Source organism: Alnus glutinosa, chromosome 6 (genome assembly GCF_958979055.1).
Source record: "Alnus glutinosa chromosome 6, dhAlnGlut1.1, whole genome shotgun sequence".
NCBI classification, from domain to species: Eukaryota; Viridiplantae; Streptophyta; class Magnoliopsida; order Fagales; family Betulaceae; genus Alnus; species Alnus glutinosa.
In genome coordinates this window covers 28,128,928-28,153,167 of record NC_084891.1, presented here as the reverse complement: position 1 = coordinate 28,153,167, position 24,240 = coordinate 28,128,928, and the positions used below count along the sequence as shown (strand labels likewise).

Genomic DNA, 24,240 nt, shown 5'->3' with positions numbered 1-24,240 from the left:
GTCATCAGGGACCTAAACATGAAGAGATTAGTTGATGCCTTGACGTTCCAATGCCGAATAATTGATCTATGGCCTATGGGCACGTACCAAACCGATCCATGGGATATAAAAATTATCTTAATCGCTGCTTGTGGTAAGCTCTTTGTAGCAAATTGATCTTCCATATAATTTCATACACATTTTGTCCATTATTCTGACACAGCCTTTGTAAAATTATTTTTTTTGAAATGAGCTTATATGCCTTTGTAAAATTATAATTCTACCGTCAAATATTTTTTAATTAAAAAAAAAAAAAAAGCAGCCTCCATGAACCATCTGTGAGGGGCGGTCGTTTTTTTAATTTTTTTTTTTTAATCTAGAAGGTAAATTTATAATTTTACAAGAGCTCCATCAAATAAAAAGACACAATTGGGCGAAATAATCAATTTGATACAAAATACTTATCACAAGAAGCTTTAAGATAATTTTTATATTTCAATAGCAGCCAATGGGTTGAAATTAATATTTGACAAAAAAAAAAATAATAATATTTGACAAAAAAAATAACAAGCGAATGGTCAAAAAAAATAAAAATAAACCTATAAATGAGTTCGTTCCCCGTCAAGGGTGCGAAGAATTTTTCACCCAATTGTTCTTTACTGCTCACCGCTCCCCATCATCTCCTTCCTCTAAACCCCATCACTTTTCACACAACTAGCTGCTTGCCCAGACATTTCAGTAGCATAACTTAAACACATACAAGCAACTCAAACCTTGACAGAATCATATTTTTCACTCATTATACCACCTTTCTGTTTCTGGAACTGAATGTACCGCAGTGTGCTCGCAAAGAAAGCATCCGGAACAGTATTCGGGGCTCCGGAGTCGCTTTGCATCTCGCTTGTGATTAATTCTATCAGACCTTGGATTGCGGCGCTTGTGATTTGGGGGTTTCCCTTCTCAAAAAAATAGAGGTACCTGATGCAAATTCACCCATGATCCATAAAAGTAATCATACCACACATATAAAAAGCTATTTACTATGCGTGTATAAAAAAGTTCAAATTTGGTACGAGCTCCAAACTACTGACTTGTTCAGTATTTCAACAAAGAGTGTAACTGGCCCGCTGCTACCCCGTGTAACATTGGCCATCTGTTGGGCAGCACTTGCAATCCTCAAGGCACGCTTTAAGCAAAGCAGGACCCTGTTAATAGAAATAGCACTTGTAGTTATGCCGCCTTCCAGAATTTCTGGTAATTTAGGTAAAGTCAAGATTACCACACCAAGCAGAGAATACCTAGCAAGCAGAGAAATTCATACAAAAAAAAAATTGCAGACAAATAGACGCATGAAGACGAATGAAACCAGCCAACCGGGCAACTAGTTTGATTTAACATATTGACTGAAGTGTACCTTTCTCCGTCCTTAATGCCATCCTGATCATCAACCCAAAAAAGATGTGAACATGCATAAACTGCTCTGCACTGATCAGGTTTCTTTAGAAGCTTTGCTGAATACTGTACGAAAGAAAAACATTATTATGAGTTTTGGCAGGAAGGGGTTGCAAGAGCACAATAATCAGATACAAATGCACGCAATCATTACCCCCGTGGCCTTGTGGGTTAAAGTATCTCTATTTTCAACACCAAATACATTCATTCTCTGAAGAGTCCCAATTATTAGATGTATTGCAGTCACCTGAGCCTTGGAGTCCTAAAAGCAAGGTACATATTTGTGTGAATAGAACAAATAAGGAAAGGCTAAATGTGAGACACTGGAAGTTTCTTCATTCAACATTTGAAGACTTAAAGGCCACTTCTTGTCAGTAATCTACAATGAAACTCAATCACAAGAAACTAATTCATATTCATCAAAAAAAAAAAAAAACAATTAATTCATGGACAATTACCGTAATTTCTTCTTCATATAAGACAAATGCCTGAGTGAAAAATTCATAAGCAACAGGCTCAAGATCACAGTCATTAGCAGCCTGATTGTCAAGGAACAAAAACAAAGAGTTCAGAAACGTACATTTAGTCCCCTGCTACAGTTATTCAACATGACATGTAAGTCTTTCTTTATCAAAGGAAAATATGATCACGAGATAATGCATAGTATCTCTGTTTAACGAAGTGTAACTAACTAGTATGGTAATGGCAGAATGCCATTGTAACATTTCTTGCATAATAATGGGATCCATGATATGCCTTTACAGCTAAAAGCTTGAAAGCAGAAAATGCTTTCCTACAAATATATATATTTTTTTTTGATAAGTCTTCCTACAAATATTAAGGGAAAGAAAACCAAAATCATTTTCTGATCCTTTTATCTGCACTATCACACAGTCATTACATACCTCAGCACATTGCAGGTATAACCTTAATGCCAGTTCAGGAGTTGGAACAGTTGAAAGAGCTTCAATAGTCTGAAACAAAGTAATCATTATTGTCATATCGCAGGTAAGAGTACAAGCATCCAACATAGAAAAGCATTTTTAAGGGAGAAATGCTAGACATCTCAAATGATGTGTCACAATCCCATGTAATCTATTATTTTGGGAAATGTGTCACCATCTCATGAGATTGTAACACATCATTTGGGAACCAAATTTTAGAGGAAAATTTTTGGAAGTCTAGCATTTCTCTTTTTTAAGGAGGAAGGGAAGAGGCACAAGCGCGCCGGGGGTGGGGGGGGGGGGGAAGAGAGAGAGAGAACAGACAACACTAAGTAAAATGTAGTGAAAGAACACATAGGAAACTGGAAAGGAAGTTTTAAACAAAGTTTTGGTTATAAATTTGAACCATCCAACAGAACTATCAACATATGAGACCCTGTCAAGAAAGCACATAGCAGAGAAAATTTGTCTGCTATGATCTCTCTATACCAATCTAAGAATCAACATGTAATAATTGACAATGTCTTCCACAGAAGTTCTATTAAATCTCAGAAAAGTAACCTGATTTAAGATCTGAAAAATCCTTTTTGGCGTTGCAGGCACTTCTTCTCCAGCTACATCCCCATCCTGACCTTGCAATCGCCTAATCAACTGCAAACCACAAACATGTGATTCTTCACTCATGTGTATCTCATATAGGAATCTGTACATACGTATAAAGTGAAACAATTGTCTGCTACAATCAGTAGGAAGCATACCCTGAGTGCAGAAATTATAAGAGGAGGAACAGTAAAAGGCAGGCGTTTTGATCCTCCATCCATTATATTCTTCTTCATGATACCTATGATCTGAAGGTCAGTAACCAACAATATCAGAAGATGATTCTGTAAGTCGTAAATATGAGAGAAAAAAAATTAACTAACCGGAACCTAAGACTCGTGGAAATGGAGACAAGCATTGCATTTTAACACAGAAATGTCTGATACAGGTTTACACTATAGTCCTACCATCAAAAGAGTTGAACACCCCAAAATTTAAAAAAGTGTCCTTGAATCATAGACCACAACTAAACCTAAGAAAAAGTTGGACCATGGCACTATTACTGGATGAATACAAAGTCTCCAAGAGAAGATAAATGCTCACATTAGCATTATACATTAAAGGGGGGCCAAAAATCACTTGAAGCCTTGAAGGTTCTGATTCTTAAGGCTCTAAAATATATTAAAAAATATTAATTTGTTGCGGAAATCTTTCTATTTACATTTTACAAGGACTGCGTAAACATTGATTGACAGTCAAAATCCTACAATTTTGTATCAATTCAATGAGCAAGAAGAGTATAACTTGAAATGAGCAGGATAGGTATTTTACAAGATTTTATTGATTTAAGAAGATTCAAGTAACATTAGCATCAAAAGAAACAGTGATGATGCAGAAAACTTTCAAGACATCAATGACTTACCTTTAACATTTCCTCTGGGTCATCATTATAAAGCATGTGAAGGAGACGAGCAACCGAGTTTTGTTCTTCCTTAAAATCCTCCTCATCAAGCTATTGTTAATATGCCAGGAATAAACCAGGAGAGATACATGCAACAAGAGAAGTCGTACATGTTCATAACTAGAACGTTAAAGATTCAATAGGCGAAAAAAAAAGGAAGGAAAATTCTAAACACTCAAATATTTATCTTTTACATGAAAATGCTGACCCAAAAAATAGTTATATGCACCTCATCCACAGCAGTTCCATCCAAGTCTTTCATGAGCCCTTTAATTAATTCGAACAACACCTCAACCTACAAAGAGCATATTAACCACACTCTCCAAAAAGAAAATTCGAGATTGTAACACAAACAAAGAACACACCTACCTGATCAGCATTAGAGATGCAGGTGTTATTTTTCATGATGCTTTGAATAATAACAATGGCCATGACTTTATTTGTTTCATTATCAAGGTGCTCCATCACACGGGGATAGTTAGAAAGCATCAGGGCCATGACAATATCATTGTATTTCTCCAATGGAGCGCTCAGTAGCGCGACAACTTGTTTTTTTGCTCTATTGTCTTCGAGCTTTGGTTTTCCAGAAAGCTTCTTAACACATGCTCCCTGGGGAAAAAAATAAAATAAAATAAAAATCCAATTGATATGGAAGCTCAAAGAATTTACCGCCCATGTCATAGTTAGGTGAAACTTATAGGTGTCAAGTGAGTGTTATAAAGGAGTTCTGAGAGGAAACATACCAGTACTTGATCCACATAGTCAAGCCGATCAGGATGAACACGGAGAGTAAATGTAAGAAGAGAGACATATAAACTTATGGCTCCAACAATAGGCATGTCAACCTGTGCTTCTATCACCTGCCATTGCATTGTAGTTGAACAACATAAATAGAGCGGAATTCCACATTTAATTAAACATATTAATAGTAGAGAAAAACATGGAAAGCATGGAAATAAATGAAGGAAAATGCTGCTATTAAAAAAGGGTATAATCAATGCATCTGCATGCCTAACATGTGAAATCAGTTGAGTATAAAATAAGGCTCTCTTTTTCCCTTCAAATTTGAATACTCCGGCTGGGATTTTACCAAAAAGGCCAAAGCCTCTTATCAGATTTCATCATCCATGTTCTCCTTCTTGTCATTTGCAGAGCTGACTTCTGTGTCTCCATTGCTAATATATCAAATGGAGCACATGCTCCAATTGGAAGTCTAAGGCATATACTTGACAATTTGGGATTAGATGATATCCTTGTTAAATTGTTTGAGATCATTCCTTTCTGGTTTTGAACAAAATGATACCTTTCTCTGCATGAATCACATCTTCCATGTACATTGAAGAAACAGTGCACTGAACATGAAATCTGAGGGCAGTACAACTTACATCTAATTGAGTTTTGCCCTGTGCTGTGTTACCCGCACCCTTCAGTTGACCTTCCGAACGAAGGTCATAAATAATGTATGATCATTTAAAATAGATTCTTTTAGTCTTTCACGAAATAGTCACTTCATGGGATTCCATCTCGCTACACTATTATTAAATTTGTATCAAAACTTTAAGAAAGCAGTACCTACAGGTCTACTGTTTAATCTTTTGGAACTCAACTTCTTCAACAGAATGGTTGAGCTTGTAGAAATCTTCCAACTATGTATAACAGTCAAAGTAAATTTACAATCTTAGGGCAATAGACAGCTTACCCTCCCGATAGCACTGCTCAATTTTCCAAAAGCTTCCACTTGGAGAAATTCGGGTAATACCTGACAGAAGAAAACCTTGATCAAGAAAATGGAAAAGCATGAATCACAAAGACAGCATATAGATGACTCACATCTGTACTTGAAGCAGCATAATTTGATAATCTGTCCATTAATTGAGATAACACTGTCTTGATGTCAACTGATGGCTGTGAATTAAAAACATTGTAAGACAGTGGTTAAGGGGAAAAAAAGAAAAAAAAAAAGGAAGTAGGCTAGCTACCTCTATTGAGATTATTGCTTAATTTTATTTTATGGATAATTGCACCGTTGGTCCCTATGATATGCCATAATTATTTTTCATTCCCTATGGTTTAAAAAATACATGGGAGGTCCCTATACTATGCAATAATTACAAATCGATCCCTAGCGTCAAATTCTGTTAAATTTTTTAACAGATTCCGTCAAATGCCACTTCAGCGCCACGTGTCGCCAATAAGATGGCGACACGTGTCCATCTTAATAAAAAATATAAATTTATTAAAAAATAAATAAATAAACTTATTTTTTTAAAAAAAAAAATTAAAATTAAAAAAAAAAAAAAAAAAAAAAAAAAAAAAGCAGCAAGGGGTGGCTGCACGCTGTTCGGGCCACCCCCATGCAACTGGGGGTGGCTGTGCGCCACCTCCGGCGGCTAGGCCACCCCTTGCTGCTTTTTTTTTTTTTTGTTTTTGAATTTTAATTTTTTTTAAAAAAATAAGTATATTTATTTATTTTTTAATAAATTTATATTTTTTACTAAGATGGACACGTGTCGCCATAAGTGGCGCTGACGTGGCATTTGACGGAATCTGTTAAAAAATTTAACAGAATTTGACGCTATGGAATATGGATCGATTTGTAATTATTGCATAGCACAGGGACCTCCCATGAACTTTTTAAACCATAGGGAATGAAAAATAATTATGGCATACCACAGGGACCAACAGTGCAATTATCCCTTTATTTTATTTTGGTAAGTGATATTATTGCTTTAATTAGATACAAAAAGAAAAGTAAGACACGAAAAAGTTCGATAATCAAGATCCAAATATCCCACCCTATGTATTCTGCAAACATGTAGGCATGCACATGCTTTTTGCATCTAGCATGAATGCCCATCCTATAAGGAGAAAAATCTTAAAAGTTCATAGGTCTTTAAAAAAACCTTGGATCATGATTAATTCCTATATACATTTCATGTTCCAAAGTCACTGGATAGTGACAGAATGCAATTATAGACTACTTTTCAGTTAAGGCCCAGTTTGATGGCGCTATTCCAAGGGTGTTTGAGCTTTTAATAAGTTGAAGTTACTTGCAGGATATTTGGTAACCCAGGGTGATTCAGCTTGGGCATTTTAGGCGGCTAACTGGCCCTGAATACTCCTCCTAGTCCCAAGGGCATTTATCACATGGGCAGCATGGCAACTAGACAGCCCATGGGGCGTAGGATGTGTCCTGTTTGGAATTATTGAATTGTTTTCTCTATGCAAACCTGAAACCGAAAATAATATCCAAGAGGTCATGTCACCCACCTGAAGCTGGGGGCATGCACTCAATAATGTCTCAAGGGTCTGCAAGTGGTACTCATCAGGAAAAACCTGAATTATGCAATCCATCAGATAATATTGACCAAGCTCATCTTTGCAGTTGACAATCTGCACAAGTCAATTTCAATGCAATTTCGAAAATTGATCAGAGAGGGATTCTGAGGTGGAAATTTGAAAATTAGAATAATAAATTTCAAAAGAAATTCTTGAGAAGAGAACTAGACTAATAGACCTGCTCTAAGACTCTGGGAAGAACAGTATCTTTGTACATTTCAAGGTCCACACCCTCTATCTGACTGAGAACGTGGAGGTTTTTCCCCACCTATCAAGAAAAATGAGAAACATAGGACTGTTACTCTTATCACAATCTGTAACACAATATTTCTACTGGTGGCAGTTTCTTATATTACCAGATCACGGAGCTCACTCCTTTCCTTTTCCAGCTTCTCTCTTAACCGACCAGGTCCCTGCAGACGAGAAAGCCCAATTGAAGGCCTCAACTCAGGATCGCCAAAGAGTATGAATGATTCACAAGCACCATAACATCTGCATGGCCAAAAATCATGCACTCATGACTCATTTTTAACTCTATGGCAAGCAAGCACTTTGGTGCCATGCATGCCCAAGCAGGAAGCAGAAAAGAGTTCATAGATGTCCAACGAACCTGAAGTTGCAGTCGTACCCAAAGTTTATTCATCTCAGTGAAATTCTGAAGCACAAATTCTACAGCATCCATGACAGTGTCAGCATCACTGCAGAAAGATAGTGGCACAGTTGAATCTTCAATTAAGGTATAAGTAAGTTGGTGTTCATAAGACACTTCTCATCTCCGAAGATAACATAAGAGCATGACATTACAGCATAAATATTGGATTACTTTAGCACATTTAAAGTGGTCCCATATGGCTTGCAAGCATCATACGCGTTATAAAAATTGAACATATAGACATAGTAAAATTGGAGACCAACTTATGCCATAATGAAGGGGAGTCATATGTGTAATCCCATGAATACTGAACATATTAAAACACTGAGCAACAAAAACATACAACTAAGAAATGAACTCCTGAAACGAGTAACACCTAATCACACAACCAACTTACCCCTCATATTCTGAACCAATATCAGGTAACTTATCTCTACTGACTTGAGCAAGATAACTTCTTAAAAACAGCCCACGTATTGGATGTTGAACACCAAGACACATTTCCACAAGATCTTTAAGGACATCCTTAGCAGGAGCCTCCTTAGATTTAATGTACACAGATCCTACCGTACATAGGAGATACCTGGTAAATCAACAAAAGGTACGTCACATGCACTGATAAAATAATTTGATATCTGAAAATAATCAAATATGGATAAGCTCGTCTGAAAGAGCTTGAATTATATATATATATATATATATATATATATATATATATATATATATATATATATATATATATATTCGGAAAGGCACACAAAGTTTATATGCTCAAGCAAAGGAGGACAACTGCACAAAATAGAACGGATCTTTATTGCATGGCCAAAAGGTTAACATGCATGACTCATTTGTACAATTACAGCGAAACATAGAGTGTTTTAAACTAGCTATATACACAGTGTAAAGAATGAAAGAACTAAAAGTAATTAAAAAATTAGATAAAAACTGTCTTATAGGAACTGTTAAACCCTCGTTCTGCTTCCAACAAACCATAATAATTTCTGATTTTAGTCTATAATACTGATTCTAATATTTTTGTTAACCTTTCATCCTAGGTTTACAATGGTAAAGTTGTCCCTAGATTGAAGTTATCTTTTCTAAACAATAAATTCCTTAGTCCAGTTCTTTTCCCTCCTCACGAAGAAGTAGAGATCCTTTCAACCTAAAGTGAACAATGTCACCTCCAACTCCCTTTTACTAACATCAACTTTAAGCTCCAGAATATACGCATAATCACAAATTATCTGACATTAGAGCTTACCCATGTTGCCATCACTATAAATTTAAGTCATTACACAATCATGCATAAATAAATGTGTGTGCGCGCGCGCGCGCGTGTGTGTAAAGATAAAGGGAACGGGGGGGAAAAACTATCTAAGGCAGGCATAAGCTAAATCATCAAAAGGTTATGGGAAAGAAATTTGATATTGATAAAAAAAATGAGAACTACTATTTCCGATTCAAGCTTTAGTTCTAGTTTATTAAGTCGCTGCCACCTAATATGTTCAGGGATTCTTCACACTCTATCACTAAAAGATTTATGAATGTCAGATTATCAAGAACTTGCATATTAGAGAGATCGTTTGTAGCCTATGCAAAAATATATAAATTTGACAACTAAAAAATTGCTTTCTTTAATCAACTGAGAATCTTACAGTCTAGGCAGAATGTTGCCAGCATGCTGAACAAGTTCATAAAGATCAACGATCGAAACCCCGTGCCTGCTTTCGTCTTTGAAGAACATCTCCAGCTTCCTCAGTTCATCGAACGCTCGCATATCTCACAAAACCAAATCCAAATTGCAATTATTTCGAATAATTGAGCAGCGCAAATAAATTGATTGGTGAATCGATAGAAAACGAAAAAGAGCAATTACAGAGTTCGTAGTATTTGTGAGGCGAAAGCTTCGAGGTTCGGAGCTCCGACAGCATCTGAGCCGAGTACTTGAGGGCTTCTCGGAGATTGTTCGCGTCCTGAGATGGTAGAAATTTTGCGAAGGTTAGGATACGATAGGGATTTCTAGGAAAGATTAGGATTTGAATGGAGAATTTGAGGTGTACCAGAGCGCGGTGCATGTAAAAGGCGTTGTGTTGAATGCCGGCGATCCCTTCGGCGAGCCATTTCTCTTCATCCTCGATGCCGTCCGACATCATCGCCTTCGCTCTGTTCTTCTGAATCTTCTCTAACTGCGTTGGACAATCGAGTTAAGCCAACGAAGCTAGAAGAACGTCGAGAGTTGAACGTTAGGTAGAGCAGTCAGTACTCTGAAAAGTAGTAACGGGTGTACATCCGACGGATCACATGTTCTCCGCAATCACATGAGGTCGGATATTAGCCGCATATATTTGTTAATCGCAATTATTTACTATACGTACATGTGGATATAGTTAACAAAAATTATTATTCACATATGTTATGTATTTTATATATTATATTTAATAAATTCACCAAAATGACGTCGTTTAAAATTATGTTTATATTGATTTAGTTGATTGTGTTGTTTTTTGGTATAATACTTAGGCAAAAAGGTAAAAATACTGTAAAATTAATATATTTTCAAAATATTAAGGTTTTAAAAAAAATTAAACAAGCCTAAAACATTAAAAATCGGCTCAAATTATTTTCAAAATCGTTTACAATAAGTCCTAACAAAGACGACTAAAATATGTCTATTACCTAATATGCAGATAGCAGATAATAATTGTACTAACCGTACGGATGCAAATAATAAAAATATAATGCAAATACAAATATTTAAAAATAATATTGTTGGGGATAAAATTAACACCAAAGACATGTGGGCCTAAGGTAGTATCGGGGGCCGAGCCCATCAGGTCGGCCCAGCAAGATTAGACCCAATTTAGAAGACCATTCGTTATCTCCAAAAAGACGTATATCTCGAGTATATCAAGATAGACTTCTATCCCATCCAATATGGGATAAGGTACCTAATAGAATGACATTAGCTAAAGAGAGTGTCATATCCAGTTTGGACTCTACTACCCAATTTGAATTCTATGAAGATAGGATTAAAGACTATGTGATCTAGGACTCATACTCCTAATCAGATTATGCTCCAAGTATTTTAGCAGTTTTATAACTGTGAGCCTATAAATAAGACTACTACGCCAGGTATTAAAAGGCAGATTCTCTGAACTCTTGAGATTACTGATATTTTCCAGAAAATAAGTTTGAACTGACTTAGGCATCGGAGTGGGGGTCCGGTCGGCACCCCCGACGAGCCGTTTGTTATTTTGCAGATTACGAGGAGAACGAACATCGAGGAAGGCAACAAATCACAAGGCGACACGTCACCGTACCGGAAACTGTACCAACAGTTTGGCGCCGTCTGTGGGAACGATGAATCGTTCTTACGAAAAAATAAATCCGCAACGGTGACTGCGCGATCAAGTCAAGTTTGAAATCACGGATCGGAACCTAATTGCTCGGTGATGATGGATTCAGCTTATTTTTGAAACAACAAAAAAGTACAAAATTCACAATGATGACTTCACGACAATTCATGGCTGAAACCGGCCAATGGTTTCCTTCATGAAGACCCCCAATCTGCGTCCACCGACACAAAATCAAAACTCTTCACTGCGGATGCGCAAGATAAGTCCATACCTTTCTTTTCATTATGATTTGTTAAATTGTGGAAAGAAATTCATTGTGTGGATAACTATATGTGCTATGATGAAATCCAATGATGAGAAATTTTGGAGTGTTAGATCTGAAACTCTCTTCAACAAGAGGCAAAGATCAATAATTATTGTGCTCTTGTCCGTTTACAAGCGCTTCGTAAAAAAAAAAAAAATGAAGCCTTTCAACTATACTATGAGTTTTGGTTGGAATGGTGCTTCTCTTCTAATACTTGTTGATTTTTGATATTTTTTATTGGCACTACAAGACAGATAATTGGGTTTATAAAAGAAGAAAAAGATTATTGTGATGATAAATCGGAATTTAAATCACACCAAATCGGTGTTGAGAATATACTAGATCTACGCACAGACATAACGAATTACACAGGTGTACAGTTGTAAATTCGTATGACTTGCTTCATGATGGGTTTGATTTGTTTCAGAAAAACAAGGTTAGAAAAAGTGGCTACATCAACAAGAAGATATTCGGGCCCCTTCTTTCTGGACTGTAAAGTCCAGACCCAACTCAAATGGACCAGCAACCTGACAGCATTTTGGAACCGAGCTCTAGCTGTGACCCGCCGAAGCCTGAACCAGATCTGGAACCAAGCTCTAGCTGTGACCCGCCGAAGCCTGAACCAGATCTGGAACCGGGCACCATAGACAAAGTTTGATCCGAACCCGAGACCACCTCAGTGACCCAGACACCCGAGACAATGGTGAAAGAGCGACTCCACCTTTGAACCTCCGAGGCAGCGGCGACAGGAAGATCCAAACCGAGTCACCTCGGTTCAAACAAGATCCACACAGGTGACGCCGAGTCAGGTGACGAAGGACCCACAACCGAGAAGGTCCAGCTCGGGATCCTCCCCTCTGACTTCGAGACCATCGACCAGCGCCGTGACCACCAGATTTGTTGCGGGTAGACTGCACATCGGATCTCCCCGAACAGGTGATATCGAGAGCCGCAACGATGCGATCCATAGGACATCAAAACAGAAATCCCGGGGCTCTGTTTTTCGTAGCTTAGATACCGTGAACTTTCGAGGCTCCCAGAGTTCCGAGGCGACGGGGAAGAAGAAATTCGAGTCTCTGTGATGGAGGGACATCGTTAGATATGGTTCCCTCTCTGTCAGTTTCAATTAGATTTTCGGAGCTCGGCAGTACAATCATCTACTGTGGCTGTTGAACAAGCACACAGGGAAGAGGACGCTTCGGGTTTTGCCTAGTGAGACGTCGGAGCCCCAAGCGGAGAGGCTGTCTATTTCAAGAATTGGACCACCGAGGCGCCACCGAAACTCCATTCCACCCAGAACCTACCGAGAATCTGTAAACAAGAAAAACAAATCGACAGGTATGTCCAACCCATTCCGGTTCTGATTTCTTCCCCGAAGAACGTATGGAAGAACCCTCGGCTGGTCGGCTCCAGAAGTGCTACCCGATCTGGATTCAACGTGATGCACTGCAGATAAGAGGGCTTTGTAGAGGTCTTCACAGTGCGCATTGGGCAGTTTGATCCTCACTAAAAGATGCAGACCCACTACCGATTGCATATAGAGCCCATGAACAGGTGATGAGTACATGAAGTGGGTTGAGGATTGCTTTGCTAGAAATACCTGCAGGTTCACCGAGACACACTGGTACGTGTTTTGCTTCCTCGGATGATCTTTGGGTCGCCCATCACCAAAATTTTCCAAAGTCCTAGGTTCGATCTCGAGGATGAAAAGAATGGAAGGAGATGTGGACACCGAGGCCCATTACAGGTTCTTAAAGTTTTTGCTTTTCAAAAAACTGGATCACGCCCAATGATCGGTACTGTGGCTGGGTTCCTCTGTTTAGTGTTGTTCCAGATGTTTTTAAAAGGTTCTTCGGTACCAAAGGGAATTGAAAAGGATGTGGAACAGAATTAGGGTGACGTCAAGCTTTTGAAAGAGGTGCCAGAAAAGTTGAAAACACTGTTGTAGCCACAGTCATTGGATCCGTTCAGTGCAAATCCACGATACTTCGGGTTTCACCCACTGAGACGTTGGAGCCCCAAACGATCTAGAGATTTTCAGTCAAGGACGACGTTGCTGGTGATGAAGGATCCGAGCGGTTCGGCCTTGACTCGGTCAGAAGAAAGAAGAGAGATTTTGGCTAATTTCAAAGCGAAGTTCAGTTGTCTGTGGACCTCACATAAGCTACTTAACGAGATTCCCCAACCAGACATGGTTTTATTGAAATATATTGCTTACGGATTATTCTTCAAAAGGGCTTAATTAATGAAGGAAGCCCTTGGGATTTCCAGACAGATTCTCGTGATGGGTTTGAAGCCCAATTTTTTAGGTGTAGGCTATGTCAACAATATAGTTGGCACGGCCTCAGCAGTGGGTATGATCTATTTGACCACCGAGCCTGAAAACCTGTATGCCAAATATGGATTTACTAAGACTGCAAGCAAGACTCTTAGTACCGATCTGGTTGTTTGAGGCGAGATTTGCTAGTTCGGTCATTCTCTTATTCAAAAGCCGGTTAATCCAATCCTATTTATGATGTTCTCTGTGTTCAATATCTGAATTCTAGAAATGTCAAAAAAGAAAAAAGAAAAAAGAAAAAAAGAGAGGAATATGAGGAAAGTTAGATCCGAGGTGTTTTATTGAGGCTGAAAGTTAAATCCGAGGTGATTTATTGAGGCTGAAAGTTAGATCCGAGGTGTTTTATTGAGGCTGAAAGTTAAATCCGAGGTGATTTATTGAGGCTGAAAGTTAGATCCGAGGTGTTTTATTGAGGCTGAAAGTTAAATCCGAGGTGATTTATTGAGGCTGAAAGTTAGATCCGAGGTGTTTTATTGAGGCTGAAAGTTAAATCCGAGGTGATTTATTGAGGCTGAAAGTTAAATCCGAGGTGTTTTTATTGAGGCTGAAAGTTAAATCCGAGGTGATTTATTGAGGCTGAAAGTTAGATCCGAGGTGTTTTATTGAGGCTGAAAGTTAGATCCGAGGTGATTTATTGAGGCTGAAAGTTAGATCCGAGGTGTTTTATTGAGGCTGAAAGTTAAATCCGAGGTGATTTATTGAGGCTGAAAGTTAAATCCGAGGTGTTTTATTGAGGCTGAAAGTTAAATCCGAGGTGATTTATTGAGGCTGAAAGTTAAATCCGAGGTGATTTATTGAGGCTGAAAGTTAGATTCGAGGCGTTTTACCGAGGCGAAAAGTTAGATCCGAGGTGATATACCGAGAAGAAAGTATAATCCGAGAAGTTTGATCCGAGGGTACTCTACCGAGGCGAAAAGTTAGATCCGAGGTTATATACCGAGAAGAAAGTATAATCCGAGAAGTTTGATCCGAGGGTATTCTACCGAGGCGAAAAGTATGTACCGAGATAACACATACCGAGAGTATTATTCCGAGGGTACTATCCCGAGGAGACTATGCCCGAGCTCCTAGTTCCAAATAGTACACTTTGAGGACCCCTCCAAATTTGCCATCCTCTGAAGTGCACAGTCACATGCCGAGGGACCGATCCGAACCGGAGGTCCAGCTTGAGGAACTCTCCCAAAAAGCCCCATATCGAGTGGCGTGCAAGATAAGGAACTCCAAGTAAGACGGTTCATCTTCATTGAATTCACCAGATAAGTTCATACTCTTCTTTTACAACTATGATTTATGGATAAATGTTGGTTTTTACCAACCAGGAAAAAATATATATATGCATGCACTTGTACACTGTGCCGAAATGTATATATATTTTGATAAAATAGACTCATATGTTGAGGCTTCACTCCTGTCGTGAGTGAAAGGATCACAAAATCATCCCGACGGATGAAAAGAATATATGGTACTACTGTGCATTCTGCTATTTTGTTTTAGTATATGCAGTGCTTCGTTAACCCTTTTTGCAGAAAAGATACGGGGAGACAACCCCTACAACAAATTAAACAAAGAAAGTCTCTCGGTCAGTCAACACCGAGAGCAGGAAAAGTCTCTCGGTCAGTCAACACCGAGAGCAGGAAAAGTCTCTTGGTTTGTCAACACCGAGAGCAGGAAAAGTCTCTCGGTCAGTCAACACCGAGAGCAGGAAAAGTCTCTCGGTCAGTCAACACCGAGAGCAGGAAAAGTCTCTCGGTCATTCAACACCGAGAGCAGGAAAAGTCTCTCGGTCAGTCAACATCGAGAGCAGGAAAAGTCTCTCGGTCACTCAACACCGAGAGCAGGAAAAGTCTCTCGGTTTGTTAACACCGAGAGCAGGAAAAGTCTCTCGGTCAGTCAACATCGAGAGCAGGAAAAGTCTCTCGGTCACTCAACACCGAGAGCAGGAAAAGTCTCTCGGTTTGTTAACACCGAGAGCAGGAAAAGTCTCTCGGTCAGTCAACACCGAGAGCAGGAAAAGTCTCTCGGTCATTCAACACCGAGAGCAGGAAAAGTCTCTCGGTTTGTCAACACCGAGAGCAGGAAAAGTCTCTCGGTCATTCAACACCGAGAGCAGGAAAAGTCTCTCGGTTTGTCAACACCGAGAGCAGAAAAAGAAAAAGCCTCTCGGTTAGTCCAACACCGAGAGCAAGAAAAACCTAACGGTTAGTCCAACAAAGGATACAACGGCAGGATTGCAGGTTTTCGGAAGGACAAGAACATCCAAGATAGAATTGGCCCGAGTCCTTTCCTCGAACAACCCGAAATGGTTATGGAAAGGACACCAAGACAAGAAAACCTCTCGGTTGGAGGTCTCCAGACGTTAAAAGATTGGAGCGTTCGGAGATAAAGAAATTAAAAGGGTACAAAGATTTCCGAAAAGAAAGGTAAAGTTCAGCGACCTGACTACCCACCTCGAACGACTTAACCTGCTGTCGCAGACTAAAGTTATGGGGGGTAGCTCATTAAGACAAACATGAAGGTAAAGGTTTAGAAAGACAGAGTTTCAGGAATGAAAAGCTTCAGGAAGGTATGAGGATAAAACCTCTTTAAAAAATCATCAATTCAAGTATTTACAGGTTGAAGCCCTGAGACTCACTCCGAACTCCGAGATCTCTTTTACACCATCGTCCAGGATACTAAGAGGACTTGACTATCCGCCTCGAACGACTTAGCCCGCGGTCGCGGACTAAAGTTATGGGGGGTAGCTCAACAAAGTTAAAGCTTCTACAAAGGCAAAATCACCGAAGCTACACCAAACTCTCAAATTAAGATCTCTCAGGAGCAACTCGAACAAAGATACGGGGAGACAACCCCTATAACAAACCATACGGGGATATCACCTCTACAAAAAATAACCAAGTAAGTTCATCGCTTCTAAAAGATTTTTTCATATCCTCCTCGGAGTTAACTTACGCAAACCGATTGTTTGTTCAAGTTATTAGAGGATAAGTGAGAATTGATTTGTCATGGAAAGTTTTTTCATAACAAAGAATTCAAACATTACAAAGTTCGAAAATAAAGATATTCACAGGTGAGACCAAGCTAGATGGTATTCAGATTAGAAGATTCAGTACGCCAAGCACAAAACCTCGGGCCACCAGAAGCCCCTAGTCGTTATAAGTCTCGGACAACCAAAGCCTCAGTGCTAGTCTGGGCCTCCGAAGCCCCCAAGAGAGATTTTTGTGGAAGCGGTCTACGAAGCGCTACCAATGAAGAAGCTTCGGGTATGTTAAGCCTTTTCTTCAACGGTTTACCATTTTTGTCAGACAGAACCTTGATCTCAGGAAAGTCGTACGCAAAGTGTTATCTCAGAGTGGCATTTCACCACAATCTTGGTGAAATCAACTACATTAGTCCGACCCATCTCCTACCGAGAGTAGAAGATCATCTTCACAACTTTGGCCTGACCGACAATATTATGTGGAGGCATTTATGAAGAAGATATCTATGAGAAGTTGCTATTAGTACTATGACAGATTACAAGTTGGATCCACTCAACCCGATCCAAGGAGGAGATAAACATTTAGCAACTACTTTAGGGAAATCAGGTATTAGTTATTCCTGGTAGAATCAGGATAGGACTTATGGTCCAATCAGATAAGAAGAAGGATCAGATCAGAAGTCTAAGAAGATATCAGATTAGAAGTCTAATAAAGGATCAGAGTCCAATTAGAACTCTGACATCAATTCTAGAGCTCGATTAGAACTCTGACAGCAATTCTAGATCGACAAGGAGCAGGAATTCTAATCCTTCCAGAGATTCGACGCATTATTTGTCATAATTACTTTGAAAGAGGCGGCAATTGTCAGATACAGATTATGGAAGATCCAGATTCAGAAATTGAGGTATTTAATTCTCTTATATTCTAAATTCAAATAAGAGAATTAGGGGGGTAACTGTTGGGGATAAAATTAACACCAAAGACATGTGGGCCTAAGGTAGTATCGGGGGCCGAGCCCATCAGGTCGGCCCAGCAAGATTAGACCCAATTTAGAAGACCATTCGTTATCTCCAAAAAGACGTATATCTCGAGTATATCAAGATAGACTTCTATCCCATCCAATATGGGATAAGGTACCTAATAGAATGACATTAGCTAAAGAGAGTGTCATATCCAGTTTGGACTCTACTACCCAATTTGAATTCTATGAAGATAGGATTAAAGACTATGTGATCTAGGACTCATACTCCTAATCAGATTATGCTCCAAGTATTTTAGCAGTTTTATAACTGTGAGCCTATAAATAAGACTACTACGCCAGGTATTAAAAGGCAGATTCTCTGAACTCTTGAGATTACTGATATTTTCCAGAAAATAAGTTTGAACTGACTTAGGCATCGGAGTGGGGGTCCGGTCGGCACCCCCGACGAGCCGTTTGTTATTTTGTAGATTACGAGGAGAACGAACATCGAGGAAGGCAACAAATCACAAGGCGACACGTCACCGTACCGGAAACTGTACCAACAAATATACACATCTTATAGATATCGTAAATAACTACATCATCCGTATGTATATCTTTACTATAAAGCTTTTTAGTGTCCCGGCCAAAGTGATATAGCTGCGATTATGGCTTTTTTTTTCTTCTTTTATTTATTTATTTTTTAAAAGATACTTGAAAAGAAACAACAAACTAAAGCCAAAGCAAAGCTAAAGCTAAAAGTATTAAAATAAAATTACAAGATGGTAGATACTAGTTAAAACAGAAAGGAGAAGATCCTTCCGCTAACAATGGGGATTGCTAACAATTGGGAATGAAGGATGGGGGGAGGATTATGGCTAATTTGTTTCATTGGCTCGCATATATGGAAAGCTGCAAACATAATTTTCAATAAAACTTTTCCTAATGCAAACATAATTTTCAATAAAACTTTGTAGAGGATGTATTTTATTATTTATTTTTTTGTAAAAAATGTTATAGGATAAAAATAGTTTTGAGTGTTTTGCGCAGTATTTTATGTTTAAAATAGTTTGTTAATAATTGTGTTTTTGGTTAAAAAGCAAAAAATAAAAAAGCACCTTGAAAAGAGACCCTAAATGTGAGGACGGTGAGGTATAGTTGTGAAACGGATTGAATTTTCTCTAGTTAGGCCGTCTAAATTTTATAAAAATTTAAATATAAACTTGTGGGGTCTATCTATTTTCAGAAACGTAAGTGTCATTTTAAGCTATCCAGAACAAATGAACTCTACAACAAAAAATTCAAACAGCTCAACAACATGCATCATCATCCCCTTGAAACTCATATATATTCAAATTTGAGTTTTATGCCTTATATATGACTAGAATCTTACCGTCAATGCCTTTGAATCTAATGTGACATACTTAATCATATTATACACTTAATAATACTTAATTTTTTGTCCAAACTGATAATTTAATAGGCGATGCCACAAAAACCAAAGATGAGGATAAAATAATAATAAAAGGCAACGAGATGATAGAATTTGACCATGTCAGAATAGGGCCTGGCCTACCTGCACTTTGTTTCCTATTTTTGCTTCTGGTCCATTTTTTAACTACAGTATTATAGACACACACGTATGTACGTGGTGTATAAGTTAGAGAGAGAAGCTCTCAACTTTCTAGAGAGAGAGAGAGAGATTGCTTTCAGAGATTTATTTGTTGGGGGAGCCTCCCTCCTCCCGGCCTTTTGTCCTCCAAGCTTCTCAAGCTTTGGAGTTTTTGTCCCTCCCTAGCTTTATCAGTGGAAGTTGGTTTTTCTTCCTACCATTAGGGTAGGGTGTTAAGTTCCCCCGAACCAGTTTTCAGTGGTGTTTTGGTCTTCCAACTCTTCGGGGTTGTGAAGTTTTATTGTGTTTTCTTTGGTTTTTTTTTTTTTGTTTTCCGACAGGAAACTTCCAGTGTATTGTTCGCTTGGATCCAGTTGTTTTCCTTGAGTCCTCGATGGTTTTCGTCTCTCTGGCAGTATGTTTATAGTCTTATTTTGAGAGTCAGATTTATGCGTTTTCACCGGAGATATCCTGTCACGTGCTCCGTAGCCGCTTTCGCCGTCGTCCCTCGGTCCGACTGTCACAAGCTGAGGTCGCGTCATTATTCCATGACCGGCGCTGACATGGTATTTGACAGAATCTATTAAAAATTTTAACAAAATTTGACGTCAGGGATCGATTTGTAATTATTGTATACCACAAGGACCTCCCATGCACTTTTTAAACCATAGGGAGTGAAAAATAATTATGGCATACCACAGGGACCAACGGTACAATTATCCCAATTAACATTTACTTCAATCTAACAATCAATCTCATAGAATAATATTACAAGTATTATGAATAATAAATATATGAGATAATATAAAGTACAAACCTCGAAATCAAATTAGTTCCTTACAAATTTATTAATATTTTAAATTAAAATGATAAAATATTTGAAAACATATTTGAATAAAAACTAGCAGTTTGAGATGAAAAAATTTGCAAGATGATATTTTAAAGGTAATTTTTTCAAAATACAAATTTTATCAAATTCTTGGCTGGGTTTTAAAAAATCGCATTTTCATTATCTGAACTTTATAAAACCAATAAAAAAAACAGTATAAAGCGTCCAAACTTTGCAGTACCACACAGTAAAGATTAGGAACACATGATGATGATATATCAAAGTTCATCCACGAAACAGTTCTTTCATATTAGGGATCTTCCTCGCGTTAATGCAGGAGACAGGTTTTAAACAGACACGTGTACATGGGTCAACAAGAATCCTAGCAATCAGTTACAGATCATGAAAACAGGTAACGGCAGAAACTAATAAATAATCTCATGCTTTTCAAAAAGATCCCTAGCATGTCAGTCAAGACTATACACCACAGCTTACTGCTTCCTTACAGAGGACATGGAATAGGAAATGACACAGACAGACAGACTGGCAGAAATAAGTGAGAGAGGCTGGTGGGTCATTGTCTCCTATGTCAAATAGAATCTCCTAGATCACAATATGGAACAGCCCTTTTGTGCCTTCCTCTTCTTCTTCTTTTGCTTTGGTGGCTGGAGCACCACCTTAATGGCTGCATCAAAAACTGCCTTAACATTCTGCAATTAAAAGATAACATGAGACCAATCAATAAGATGGGCATAAATATGATTCCACAAATAAGCATGAAATGAACAGAGAATACATACCTGCTGTGTTTTTGAACTACACTCAATATAGGCAGGAGCTCCAATCAGTTTCCTAAGTTCTTCTCCCTTCAGCGAAAACCAAAAGTCAAACCACACATTGAGCTAAAACAGAGGCCTAGGGTAACAAAATAGAAATACACAGGGTGCAATCAACTTTACCTGAGCAGTAGTAATGGGCACTGCACCGGGATGGTCTATAAAGAACTGCTTATCATCCCGAAGATCTGCAGATAAATGGAACTAATTATAAAACAAGTCTATCTTTTATGAATAACGTGAACAAAACTTGAATAGCAACATCAAGACAAACTCCAGATTATGAGTTGACAAAGAAGCTTAAATCAGAGAGTTCTGGAACATAATTTCAATAACCAGAGTATTCAAATTCAAGTAAATACACACAAAAAAGATGTCTTCCCCAGAAGAAACGTCATCACCAAATAACAAGAACATGGAACAGGAAATAAATATCCAAACAAAAATGCGTAACCATGCAAGCTACTTAGCATCATTACAGCCGTCAAGGCTAGTTAAACATAACTCCCGAGTGCAAAAGTTGGAGTCATTTGCAAGGATCAAGAATACACAGCGTAAAGTATCAAGGAGTAAATTATTTCAGAAGAAAATTAAACAAGGTAGCATTTGAGTGCCACAACCTCATTAGCTGGAAGCTGGTGCTCCATTTCTTCTGTACTCTTATCTCCTCAGCAGAAATAACCTCTCACCTATGTCAATGGTTTTCCCAATTCCTCACTTTTTTAGCCCTCCTGCACCCCAACTCTAATATCCCTAGGCCCCTTTCCTTTTCCTCCACCAGCATCCATACCTATTCCCTAATATGGGGGCAGTCTTTGTCACTGAAGGCCCATAACCATATGAATGTAGTTCCCCTTTATTTCTGGTTCATCCAGAGGACCCAGGTATTTGCTACCGCTAAAAGTTCCTTACAGTCAAAAGGATCTTCAATTTGATAACAGATTGAGGTTTGTGATGTTCAACAGATGACTCATCTGAGCAAAGAATTATTTCTTGACACGACTCAGTGACCACAAAAGTCAATCCATGCTGTAGAGAATCATACTAGATAAACCTAGTTAACAAGAAAAACATTAAGGGTAACAAACACTAAGAAAAAAAAACCTCTATTACCAGCAGCAGAGAATAACCATGCAATAGAACTAGCTGGGGAAAATTTAAAAGAAAAGCAAAGCACCCCAGTAACAAAGACGACAGCTAAACTAAAGCTTTGATACAAGAAGCCACAATTATTTATGGAAAGCAACAGAAAAAAGAAGCAGCACAGATTCCAATCTAGCCAAGTCTAACACCTAGGCAAGAAACTACCTTATTATCTGATCAGGGCTTTGACCTCATGCGAAAACCCAATAAATCTAGGATTGGAATATTGAAAACTGGACGTTTAATACCCATTGCCACTCTTAAAATGCAACTGGTCCTTGACTACCCAACCAAGTTACCATCCACATTCCACAAACACAAAGCTGATTACAAGCATATATAAATCAAGAAGAACACACCAATGCAAGTAACAAGAAGGGAAGGGAAGAGAATAAATCCTACCGAGCTTTGTTCCAACAAGAATAATTGGAACACCAGGTGCATAGTGCCTCAATTCAGGAATCCACTGAAACGGAAAGTAAAACAGCAAACAATTTATCAGCTCACACAAATGCAGACATCTTAGATAGACAAGAACACATTTCCTAAAGAAAATGAGGGGGGAGGGGAAATGGAAGAAGTTTATTCCAGAATTTAAACCTTTTTTGCAACATTTTCATAGCTGGCCTTGCTTATGAGAGAGAAAGCGAGTATAAAGACATCTGCACCTCGATAGCTCAAGGGTCTTAATCTATTGTAATCCTCCTGACCTGTCCAAGCGATCACTAATCAAAACCTCTAAAAGAGGCAGGAAAAAAAAAACCGAAGAGCAAATCCATGAAATCTGAAAAGCATGGTTATATAATAATTACCAGCAGTATCCCATAACCCTAGGTTGACAGTGCTTCCATCCACAACCACGTTAGCACTGAAATTGTCGAAAACCGTAGGCACATAATCCTATAATTGATGACATATGAACAAACAAGATAGTCAAACAATAAATAACTTCTAATTCGAAGTACATTAACAGAAAGCAGATAATTAGCAATAAATTTGAAAATAAATAATCTCATAGGAAAAAAAGGGAGTTAGGTAACAAATATTCCCTACCACACAAAACCAAGAAATCTAATCAACAACTCAGCCTAGAGTGTCCTGAAGAATCAAGGACAGATATATCATCATATAGACGTAACGGATATATCAACATGTTTCTATGTTGCTCATGAGTTTTAGAAATTGATTAATTATTGTTACCTCCACGCATTTAATTATGAATTCCTGAAATCAAGATTTAGGTAAGAAAAATTAGTAGGTCGTAATTAATATATAAGGATCGCGCTGATCCAAACACGATGAGCTGAAAACCCCTTATTCTTGTAACATTCCAAAGCCAAGAACACAATATTGTTAAGCATTTTCACATTTGCCGAAAGAGTTAAAAAAAAAAAAAAAAAAAAACAGAGACAAAAATGTCTCGATTTCAAAGAAAACACTTTTCCTTTCCTTTTCCAAAGAAATCGAAATGAAGCGTTCGAAAGGGAGCTAATTCTTCGAGAAAGATCCACCACAGAACTTGAGCACACAAAAAGAAAAGCCGTATTTCCCTGAAATCGAAACGAAAATTACCAAAATGAAAGCGTAAATTACGAAACGGAGACTCACCGTAGGGAAGGTATTGCTGGTGTAGGATATCAGCATGCAGGTTTTGCCGACAGCCCCGTCACCGACGGTGACGCACTTGATGAACCTGGACGCGCTCATTTCCACCCACGAAACACCGGATCTCCACACCCCTACCTTCTAACAATGCCTTGCCGTCCCTCCTCGAGTCTTAGTCTGAGAGATCACCAAGAAAACTCCATCTCTCGAGAAGCAAAAACAAAACCTAGAAGATTCGCTAGGAATTGAAATTCAGTTCGTATTTTTAACCCTAATTGCTGTCAGAGCGAGCGAGAGACAGAGAGAGAGAATGGGAAAAACGATTTGATAGAGAGAGGACGAGAGTGGGACCTGACCTTTGGGAGAAGGGAAACAAATTGCGGTTTGAAGCGCTCGCTGACCTAGCCAACC

At 38.5% G+C, this 24,240-nt stretch overlaps 2 protein-coding genes across 3 annotated transcripts; both read right to left on the bottom strand.

The window, feature by feature from the left end:
* Positions 1-408: 408 nt before the first annotated feature.
* Positions 409-10,169, bottom strand: LOC133870837 (vacuolar protein sorting-associated protein 35B-like). Of its 2 annotated transcripts, none has more exons than XM_062308075.1 (22): positions 9,928-10,169; positions 9,744-9,840; positions 9,523-9,646; positions 8,265-8,450; positions 7,826-7,913; positions 7,572-7,628; positions 7,394-7,483; positions 7,147-7,269; positions 5,707-5,781; positions 5,576-5,635; positions 4,620-4,736; positions 4,246-4,485; positions 4,085-4,171; positions 3,838-3,927; positions 3,134-3,223; positions 2,937-3,026; positions 2,337-2,405; positions 1,890-1,970; positions 1,586-1,693; positions 1,394-1,497; positions 1,071-1,184; positions 409-957 (listed from the first exon to the last, which is right to left on the bottom strand). In XM_062308075.1, exons 1-22 carry the CDS (start codon positions 10,018-10,020, stop codon positions 747-749), a joined length of 2,394 nt encoding a protein of 797 aa, XP_062164059.1. In that variant the 5' UTR covers positions 10,021-10,169; the 3' UTR covers positions 409-746. The 2 variants fall into 2 exon arrangements, with proteins under 2 accessions (XP_062164059.1, XP_062164060.1); XM_062308076.1 differs by having other exon boundaries at positions 4,106-4,171; positions 9,928-10,168.
* A 10,347-nt stretch (positions 10,170-20,516) lies between these two features.
* On the bottom strand, positions 20,517-24,211 carry LOC133870760 (rac-like GTP-binding protein 5). The gene is made up of 7 exons (XM_062307965.1): positions 23,833-24,211; positions 23,037-23,124; positions 22,825-22,934; positions 22,627-22,690; positions 21,205-21,269; positions 21,046-21,111; positions 20,517-20,955 (listed from the first exon to the last, which is right to left on the bottom strand). The coding sequence occupies exons 1-7, from the start codon at positions 23,929-23,931 to the stop codon at positions 20,854-20,856; spliced, it is 594 nt and encodes a 197-aa protein (XP_062163949.1). The 5' UTR covers positions 23,932-24,211; the 3' UTR covers positions 20,517-20,853.
* Between the last annotated feature and the right edge of the window lie 29 nt (positions 24,212-24,240).

What these genes read in the sequence shown, in the direction of transcription:
- LOC133870837 (XM_062308075.1), bottom strand. Translation starts at nt 10,020, where the DNA reads ATGATGTCGGACGGCATCGAGGATGAAGAGAAATGGCTCGCCGAAGGG. An exon ending in ATTGGTTCAGAATATGAGGG is followed by an intron (nt 7,914 to 8,264) that starts GTAAGTTGGTTG and finishes ATCTTTCTGCAG; the next exon opens with TGATGCTGACACTGTCATGG. An exon ending in GGCATTAAGGACGGAGAAAG is followed by an intron (nt 1,185 to 1,393) that starts GTACACTTCAGT and finishes TTCTATTAACAG; the next exon opens with GGTCCTGCTTTGCTTAAAGC.
- LOC133870760 (XM_062307965.1), bottom strand. Translation starts at nt 23,931, where the DNA reads ATGAGCGCGTCCAGGTTCATCAAGTGCGTCACCGTCGGTGACGGGGCT. An exon ending in AGGGTTATGGGATACTGCTG is followed by an intron (nt 22,935 to 23,036) that starts GTAATTATTATA and finishes TCGCTTGGACAG; the next exon opens with GTCAGGAGGATTACAATAGA. An exon ending in ATGAAAATGTTGCAAAAAAG is followed by an intron (nt 22,691 to 22,824) that starts GTTTAAATTCTG and finishes TTTCCGTTTCAG; the next exon opens with TGGATTCCTGAATTGAGGCA.